General features: G+C 34.3%; 1 protein-coding gene across 3 annotated transcripts; it reads right to left on the reverse strand.

Moving 5' to 3' along the window:
• Window positions 1-1,354: 1,354 nt before the first annotated feature.
• LOC133314030 (putative E3 ubiquitin-protein ligase RING1a) lies at window positions 1,355-7,759 on the reverse strand. Of its 3 annotated transcripts, none has more exons than XM_061515458.1 (10): window positions 7,549-7,759; window positions 7,369-7,411; window positions 6,074-6,132; window positions 3,543-3,624; window positions 3,295-3,415; window positions 3,174-3,215; window positions 2,399-2,878; window positions 2,044-2,151; window positions 1,778-1,966; window positions 1,355-1,666 (listed from the first exon to the last, which is right to left on the reverse strand). In XM_061515458.1, the coding sequence occupies exons 1-10, from the start codon at window positions 7,628-7,630 to the stop codon at window positions 1,634-1,636; spliced, it is 1,239 nt and encodes a 412-aa protein (XP_061371442.1). In that variant the 5' UTR covers window positions 7,631-7,759; the 3' UTR covers window positions 1,355-1,633. The 3 variants fall into 3 exon arrangements, with proteins under 3 accessions (XP_061371442.1, XP_061371441.1, XP_061371440.1); XM_061515457.1 differs by having other exon boundaries at window positions 2,399-2,899; XM_061515456.1 differs by having other exon boundaries at window positions 2,399-2,902.
• Window positions 7,760-9,857: the final 2,098 nt, after the last annotated feature.

The raw sequence follows: 9,857 nt of genomic DNA on the forward strand, positions 1-9,857 counted from the left end.
TTGTTAATGGGTTATTCAATGGAATGACAGCTTATTTGTTTTACATTTTGGTGAATGCAAATGAACGTTTTTTTTTTTTTCATTCAAATATGCATTGGAGTTTGTGCCCCCGAGCTAAATTAAAAGTAACCTAACTAAAATTTAAATTTGAACTGTAGAGATAAGCTTCGGAAAGAAATGTTCGATAAGATTTTCACAAAAAAAAAAAATGATTGATGAGAATAATAATAACCTTGAGTAAGTGAAAAATTAAGAATCACATCATGCCATAAGTTACTTGGTTTAGGCATGTTACATCCATCATACCAAATAAAGGGAGATTAATTAAACATGTTTCACCAATGATTCAAGTCAAGTCGATTTAACAAAAATAAATAAGTACTTCCAAGAATAATTTGTGATTGAAAGTGCTTAAAATAAATTGTACCAAATAACTACGAGACAAGTAATACATAGTAAATATTGGTTAATGAAGTACCAATAAGAACCAAAAACGTGCAGTAAATATGAGAACGTTAATACTGAACGAAAAGCCACATAAAAAAGATGATATTGAAAATAAGTGTTTAAAATGGAGTTGAATCATCACCTATTAAAGAACGAAATCTAGTTCAAAGCATTTATCATATGAAAAAAAAACTTATATCAAACAGAAAATAAGCTAATTAAAAATAAAAAGGAATACCTAAAAAATCATTAAGAGAAACTATTAAAAATAGTTTTAAATTACTTTGTTAAAAATTTAGTTTTAATAAGACTCAATGTCATAGTGATGCATGTAACTAATGTCAACTAATGAAAAGATATTTAGTTGTTATGATTCACAAATTTCTTATCTATTTCATTACTTCCACATTAAACTTTATATTAGTTGTTTCCCATCACCAAACAGCTATCATCAATCAATACGAGTCTAACGGAAGGCAACTTCCGGGGATGTCACATTTCCGTGAAAATTATAAAGTGTCAAATAAAATGCGTCGGTCTTCAAAGAAGTTACTAGTCATTTAGGAAACCTTGTTATACTTCAATTCTGTGCAAAATCCTCGGCTCTCTTTTCTATTTTATTGCCGTCCCCTATCGGTACCCACCCAGCCCCACCGAAAAAGCAAAGAAAACGAAAAAGGTTACATAGAAGAGATGATCAGATCTATTTCCCCATGCCCGACGCTTGTACTATATACTCCATAGCTTTAGACTTTTGATTGCAGAATCCAAAGCATGAATATGAACACGAGGGTTCAGATTTAGTGAGATGCAGTTCACGTAATGTGTATTTGAAACCAAATTTGATTTTAATAGATAATACCAGGTTTGTTATAAAAACAAACCAAAGCCTTTACGATGACATTAAAGGATACTAAAAACAACTTCATGAGATATATATGCCTCATCCAAAATATTTGTGAAAATATTAAGAAACCTGACGTTTTGTCGAATGTCCCTAACCTGTGGTTCTCATTTCCTGTGTGCTATACAAAACGGGTTAAGCCCCGTTTTCTGTAAGATGGGGAAAGTACTAAAAAAAAACGAAATGATAAAACTATCTGAGATTTTTCACTGTTCTGTATAAATATGCACTTAGCAAAGAATGGTTCAAGTGACTGTTCATCATCAGCTCAACCCAATTGTGTCAGTTCTGCAACTTCCTCTTATAAGCCATGAGCTGTAAATAACAAAAAAAAAAGTGAGATAACAAGAGAGTGAAGATCTGCAATGAGACAATGGCAAGAGGGAAAAAAACTCATACACCACACAGTCAACTTTGAGAGCTTACCAGATAACCACCACAGCTGACATTATGATAAGTTTTCAGTTCAGCCAAAGTTTCTTGATCTCTTAGAACATGCAACTTATCTTTGTCCGGATCAACTGTTCTTTCAGCTCTTATAATTTCGGCTTGCGGCTCTTTTACCAAGCATAATTCGACTTCATCGGCCTGCAGCGAAGCTTTAAGGGCAACATACTGTACATTGAAAAACAATTAGAATCAATAAGATATATATTACATAAAAATTGTCTTTAAGACGGAGAGAGATTAACCTGGCACAGGTTCCTGACTGACAAAGTAGGCCTGCAGCAAAGGTATGGCTCCTGCAAACTTGGTGTTCTTTGCTCATCCAAAGAGACAAGCATGAGATGGATATCCAACTGAAATAACGTAGACCTTGTATCATTGTTGCAGTATAAGTGCTCAGGCAAAGACTGCTAATTGCTAAAGAATACTAAATAATAATAACGTGAACTAAGCACCCTTTTAAATGAATCTGGAGCCCTGGTCTAAAAGATAGCACAGGATCTCATTTCTCAAACAGGTTGAGCAACCTTAAAGCCAGAGGTTCAGATAGTCTAGGGTACAGTAGTATTTAAACAATCAATCCTAGAAACATAAAATTACCTCATCATCATTTACTTCTAAGTTACGGAGATGATCAACCAGCTTGGATAGGCGACTGTTTCTGGCATTCTTACCATTGACGCGGGTGTGACTCCTGTGGCCATTTTTTCCCCAGGCAAGTGTACCAGATGAACTTATTATTTCTCTATTCACTTCTGGAGTGTTTTCATCACCAGCTCCATCCCCATCAGTAAAGGTAGAATGTTGAGGAAATTGTGTTTCGCGTTCTCCACCTCTTTTGCATTTTTTTGGTTTGGTTTCTGTCTGCTCATCACCAGAAGATGAGTCCTTTACCCCATCATTATCATTCATATCCTCATTGTCATTGGATTCCTGAAGTTCACCAGCATTTCTAAAGTTTCTTCGTCTCCTCAGGTGTGAAGAGCGATAGTTACCTTGTGACCTCCTCACAAAAGCCGCTGCTGTTGCTTTAGCATTCCGTTTCTTACCACCCAATGCTTCTGTTTGTCGTTGAAGAGTCTGGGCAATGGAATCTTGAATCTTCTTAAAAATGATAAAACTCTTGAATTATTAATACTATAAGCCAATGGAAAAATCTTGCAGACATACACTAAACAATGATCAACAACTTTCTTGATTTATATTGATCATGCTTACTATTCACACCATAACAAAACTATGTCCACTATACAAAAGCATTTAATACTTTTGAATGTTGAACCTGTTGTAATTGACGCAAATTAAAGCACAATCATAAATATAAGGAGAAGAACTGAGGTTTGACTATTTTCTCGATGGATTATATACTATTCACCTGCTTATTGTGAGCCATCTCATCTTCATGCAAAGCCAATTCCTAGGCCAGAACCTTGATAATGAGTTTTTCATTCAGATAAAACACATTTTCAATCTTAGATGCAATACGTCCAACTTACCTCCTCCTCATACTTGTCAATATCTGGATAGAGAGCAGCAATCAAGGCATCATAGTTTGGGTCATCTCTAAGTGAGCGTCGGCTAGCACAATGTGTACGGCAAGCAGGGCATTCATTGTTACTGCATTAAAACAAGTCCAGACTATTCAGAAAATGAAAGAGCAAAAATTTGTAGCAAATAAACAAAGACCACCCCAACTATAAATTTGTGAGATAATAATGTAGATGGCGGCAGTTGGATGACGAACCCAAGGCGCATGGATTTGTCTATGCACTCTCTGCAAAAGCGATGCAGGCATTCCATTACAGTTCTTGTTTTTCGAATGATGCCTGCACGTCATGAAACCAATCATTTTTTACTATACGATCTGATCATTGGAAAAGAAATAAAAAATAATTATCATGTTACATCTGGCATATCTCGCACAATGTCATGAAACGTTCATCAATGCACAACATAATAACAACAAAATTTATACAATTCAAATGGGGGAAAATAAATTTGTAAATGTAACATCCCAATGGCTGATGAGGGCGGGGAGTGATCGCCGGTGCAGAGAGGCACGGACAAGGAGCGGCTCCTAGCGGAGGTGTACATGAATGAATCGAATACACACCCGAAAGAGAGGGATTCCAAAGACTGTACATGTATAGGACTCTATAGTTGGGGATAGCTTATAAGAATTAATTGGTACTACCTAGGCTAACAAGATGTATTTACTTTTCGGTAGCCCAGAACAGAAGAACTCCATAGTTAAACGTGCTTGACTTGGAACAATTATGGGATGGGTAACCTCCTGGGAAGTGGAAGTGTGCGAGTGAGGACAAAGCATACCGATTAGTCTCGTGTTAGTTTGTGGGGACAGTCATTGATTCTTGAAGCGGCCGGGCGTTACAGTAAATATTAGTTGTTTGCTTGTTGCTATGCAGATTATCTGTACTAGAGGTCAAACTAACTAGACTAATGCATCCATTTGATCCATTTGCCTAAATCTTTCAATAGAAATATAAAATTTCAGTCGAGTTCCCAATGCAGATTTTTATTTTTTTATTTTCATACGACAATTTAAGTGAATAGTTATGGTCTTATGGATGAAAAAGCTCTCAACCTATTTATTATTGTTCAACAACAATGTGAACACATGAAAACTTCATGTACTTACCTTTGTTTTACAACTTTTGTAAATTAAAAAAAAAAGAGAGAAAACAAAAAGATTGCAGGTTCCTTCTAAGGGCGCCCATTAGTTTGTGTTTTATTAAAGGAAAAACGTTTTTTAATTAAAAAAATTCGATAAGTTTTTCAAAAAAAAATGCTAAAACCCAGAAAAAAGCAGTTTTAGTGCCTTTTTCATAAGCTAGAAAGAGTAGCTTAGGAAAAAAAAGTTATATTATAAATGGGTTGTTTCTAAATTTAGTTTTACTTTTCTTTCATATTCAAGATGTCAGTGAAGTCGTGCATTAATTCTCATTCACAACTTCATATATATACATATATAAAAAGTAGTTTACTATTGTTACAAAACAAAAAAAGTAGTTTACTATTGAGAATACACCATTTGGGTAATAAATGTTGCTATATGCACCATGCATGTCAAAAAACCACAACAAGAGACAATAAAGCACACGTACATGTGAAGGCTTGCCTGAGATGAAAGAGATTCTTGTCACATTTCAGAGTAAACCCAGAAAAAAATAAATTGGTATGTTTTGTTATCTAAATCTTATCATAAATTTATGCATCAACCAGCATGGAACCTGTCCAACAATTTGATATTTTGAAATTACACAGGCATAGACAGTTGGATGGACTCTGGATAGGTTATCGCAACTTACAAGCGTTATATTTTTCCTTTTATAAAAGCAAAGAACCATTTAATCCAATAAAACTACATGAATCAAGAACCATTGAATGATCTGGTTCCCTTAAATCATCACTTGCATAATTCGTCTTTTATGTCCATATTTACAAGCACGTCTTTTATGTTGACATACTGGTTAATGACTGTCCAGTTAATAACCATTTCAATGCTATGCACTATTTACAGAAGCAACCAATGAAATAATCACAACTACAATGGAAGTTAGATCAATCCTGACTTCCTCAGATATAATGTAGTGTGAGTAAATGGTAAGTTTATAGTTATGTTAAATCAAATGTCATAGATTGTGAGCCCTCTCTGAAGCCTGTGGCATTCACCTTAGAATGGGGCAACCTCCCCTCTTCCCAAACTTTATAGAACCAAAAACAAAAAGTAAATGTCATAGACTTTAAATAATGAGTTACTGTGTCAGATATTCTCACCTGGAAATTATGTAATAAGCTGAGCAATATCGTAATATTAATAGAGATGACACTAATTCCATGATCTACATGAAATAATAGGTGGATTTCAACCCCCCTTTTATTTCTTTCCTCTGAACTCATTCATTACTAGCATCTGAGCTTAAAGAGGTTACCACATTACAGACACTTTTAATCTTTTTATAGTTATGTACATCAAAAAGTTGGAGGGGAGGGGGAGGGGATACAAGACACATTAAAAGGATCTTATGAATATATAACTTTAAAGTGACTATCTTTCCATTGCCAGAATCATAACCATTATCTTACCAAGTAAATATTATTCTAAAATAATTGACGCCATACCTTACTAAAACAAAATTTAAGGTAAAACTATCAATACTTGCAGCAAAGCATGTTAGTGGAACAACATAAAATTTTAGAAAAGAATATGCTAAATATTATTAAGCAATCTAGCATCAGTTATAAATTACATACCTAGGCAGATAGGACACTGAACTTCTTTGCGTATATCTGACAACTTTATAGACACATATCTGTAAATACACACCAATAAGAGGTATTAGCAAATCTTAGCATCTAATATTTTACGGAGATGGATCATTGTCAAATGCCAAATTCTCAAGCCCTTGCTCTAAGTCAATGCATTATGCTCAGCAGCCCAAATAACAGATACAGGCCATCTTAATTTAATTGATTCAGTAAAAAATGATCTTCCCAGGAATGAAAAAGGAGATGATGTAAAAGAAAGTTATGAAAATAACTTTCAGAGGATTTTGCTAAACTCTGACATTTATATACACCTTATAAAAATCATATGAAGGATAAGAGGAAATATAAGTAGTTTCATCTTAAAGTCAAGAGTTTTCATCCAGGTACATCTGAGTTCAAAAACATATTATATTATGCATGCATACAAGTGTTTCACATTCTTAGCTTAGCAAAGTAGCATGCCCATGAAAATGTCATTAGATTATAATGCGAATAAATGGGTAATCCAACAAAAAAAAAAAAAGTTGATGTAATCTCTAGCCTGGGTAAAATGCTTCTCACAGAATAAGTTCATGGAAAAAATAACATTTACATTAAACAAGGTTTTACACAAGTTCAGTATGAGCAAAGCAGAATATAAAAAATGCTTTTTTTCCCTCATAGCACCATGATGTAATCGCATTACACAAGATAAGAATCATTGATAATGCTACAACATAACATTTTTCTTAGGGCGGAGCAAAGTTCATCGATTATGCTGTAAGCTCAGATCCCAAACAGTTCTCATCTATCTTAAGAAATTTTCTATTTTATCTATACTAAAAATATTGAAAAGGGAAAACACATTGCAATCAGATACAATCCTTCGCCAGTAACCACAACCAAGATTTGACTCCGTTAACAAATGGGTAAATGCATGCAGCAACAATCCAATCGAAAGCATGCACAAATACGAACTCATGCTAAAGCCACCAAAGTAACCATCCGTCTTCAAAGGACTCAACAATGAACTCCACCAACCATCCACAACCAGAAAAGCACGAGAGAACGCATCACATATAAATAAGCGAAAAACAAAAGCAACACTCTCCAGTTCCTCCGAATACGCCACATACGAAAACCGCAAACACAAAATAAACCATTCCGACAGAGAATCAAAATCCACATTGAAAATTCAAGCAGTACCATAACCGTTGCACAAAAAAAAAAAAAAAAAAAAAAAGCCAAATCGCAAAGTGAACGACGGAAGAAATGTGGAACGACGAATCAGGTTAACGTACTCGTCTTCGTCCTCTTCGCTCGACGAATCGCTTCCATCGGATTCTGATGACAACAACGAAGCAGAAAAAATATATATATCACGAACAGCACAGATAATCGAAATTCAAATGAAAATGCAGGAAGTTGTTAACCAATTCCTATCACAGAAATTCGGAGGAAAACATTAAAACGACACGTACCGACTTCATCTTCGGGCTGTTCATGGTTGTTTCCCTGAACATCCTCCTCCGGAGCCTCCGTCGAGCGCTTCTGTGCTGGCATTGGTTTTACTCCAAGCAAAACCTAGCAAAGAAATGAAGCTCGAAACCCTCCGCAGCCGGCGGCGGAGGCGGCGGTTACGGAGGAAAACGACGGTGGCAAATTATGACTTTAATGCCTTGACCTTGGGAGGAAGAGGGGGAGCAGAAACTGAAGCTTTGGATTTTTCAGACGTTGCTTTATAGCTAGTACGAATGCGAAAGAGTGTTCGCGTATCCAATAAAAATTCGCCACGTGGATCACAAGCAACAGTGTCATACTTTGGGTGCTGTGATTTGCATGATGATGTGGCGTTCATTTAGTTTTGGGTGTTGCTCTCGTGAACCATGCTGCACTTGATGTTTGCCCTCTATTTTATTTTTTTATTTTTTTTGGCTTGACCGGCCGGGCAACCTTCGTGTTTCTTGGCTCTGCATAAATACGTTGATTGGCGTTACTGATAGCGTGAAATTTTAGCCCACTGTCAAATTAATTTTGGGATAAACATAAAAAACTTTAATTGACATTATTTAAAAAAACTACTAAAAAAATATATAAAAATAATTTATTAAAGTTGAAGTGGTTTTTGTTCGCTAAACACTTTATTGCAAAAATTAATTTAAGATAATTCCGTGGGGTCTTGTGCATCTAGGACTAGGGGTGATGTCATGTGATACTCCCCTTCCGAATATTATTTCTTATTTATTAAAATTTATTATTCCTTACAAATAAAAGTTACTTCAATTGATAAAATTGATCCATTTTGATATAAAAAAAATGTTTTGAGTTATAAGTATATTGTAAAAAAATTTAAAACTTGTGGCAGTAATTTGATTTTTTGAAAAGAACAATTTATCTATATTTAAAATTTTAATCTGAATCATCACAACTTGTGGCCAATGTCACTTCATAGTTCATATAGTGTCAAAAGATTTTCAAGATTGTCATACATTCAATTTGCTTGAGAATCTGTTTTTGAATACTTACCATTTAGTTATTTCATTCTATTTTTCTTTTACCTTCCTAATTCTTATCCCTCTCATCCAAGCAACATTATTACAAGGTGTTTGTTTGGCAATGAGTTGGAACAAATCCGAGCTAAATCTAAAATTGCATACAAATATTTTCATTTTGGGAATAAAAAGTTTAAGAAAATAGGAGGTAGAGCCATTATTGCTTACTAAATAAATTTATTGATATTTTCTTGAAAAGGGAAAAAGGAAAACGATATTAAAGCAATGCAAGATTCTTACCTGAATTACTACCACAAAATCAAATAAAAAATGGTAAATTCTTGCAATAAAGATTCTTATTGCACAATTGCTTCACATCTTGTTCATCCTTTTTGAAATTATTTTAATGCATTTAACTTTGATTAATCTCTGTACTTGGTAATTAAAACCAATACAAGATTCTTTCCTAAATTATTACCACGCAATCAAATAAAAAATGGTAAATTCTTGCAATAAAGATTCTTATTGCACAATTGCTTCACATCTTTTTCATCCTTTTTGAAATTATTTGAATAAATTTAACTTTAATGAACCTCTGTACTTGGTAATTAAATCAATCCGTACAAAGGGATGCTTCTCTCCCTCTTAATTTTATGTGGACGTAAAATTTTATTAAATTTATTTAATGGTGTGTAACATTAGTAATCAATTCCAAGTATACGTGAAAATCTTGTAAAGCATAAACATTTAACACGCATACATGAGAGACAAAATCTTACCTATAACAAGTAAAGACTCGTTAAGAATACTTACCAGGAAAAAAAAAACTCGTTAAGAATTATTTTTCTTTTTTCGGAGGTGAATATTTCATTAAATGATATTCACGAAACAGTTACCAAAATGTCATTGTTCACCAAATTTTTTACCTAAATGTCATGCGAACAATGTTATTTTTCAATATGCCACGAGGGCAAGTTCGCTGAAAACTGTAACGAACTCGGTTTGCTGACGTGTCACGTTTTTAGTGGAAAAAGTACCAAGTTCGCTACTGCGGGTAGCGAACTTGGTTGTTTTCCAAGTAAAAAGTTCAACCAAGTTCGCTACTTCAGTAGCAAACTTGGTACTATGTTCACTAAAAACGTGACAAGTCAGCTAATCGAGTTTGTTACAGTGCCCAGCGAACTTGCTCACGTGACATATTGAAAAATAACACTGTTCACATGACATTTAGGTAAAAAAAAATTGATGAACAGTAACATTTTGGTCTGTGTTCCCGATATTCACACTATCTTTGTATA

The sequence above is a fragment of the Gastrolobium bilobum genome, unplaced genomic scaffold, assembly GCF_033153095.1.
Source record: "Gastrolobium bilobum isolate Gb01-03AN ecotype WA unplaced genomic scaffold, APGP_CSIRO_Gbil_v1 utg589, whole genome shotgun sequence".
Taxonomy (NCBI): domain Eukaryota; kingdom Viridiplantae; phylum Streptophyta; class Magnoliopsida; order Fabales; family Fabaceae; genus Gastrolobium; species Gastrolobium bilobum.

Excerpts from the sequence above, each read along its gene's own strand:
- LOC133314030 (XM_061515456.1), bottom strand. The coding sequence starts at position 7,630 with ATGCCAGCACAGAAGCGCTCGACGGAGGCTCCGGAGGAGGATGTTCAG. Across the intron at positions 6,133-7,368 it reads AGCGAAGAGGACGAAGACGA|ATATGTGTCTATAAAGTTGT; the intron begins GTACGTTAACCT and ends GTGTATTTACAG. Across the intron at positions 3,416-3,542 it reads GACAAATCCATGCGCCTTGG|TAACAATGAATGCCCTGCTT; the intron begins GTTCGTCATCCA and ends GTTTTAATGCAG.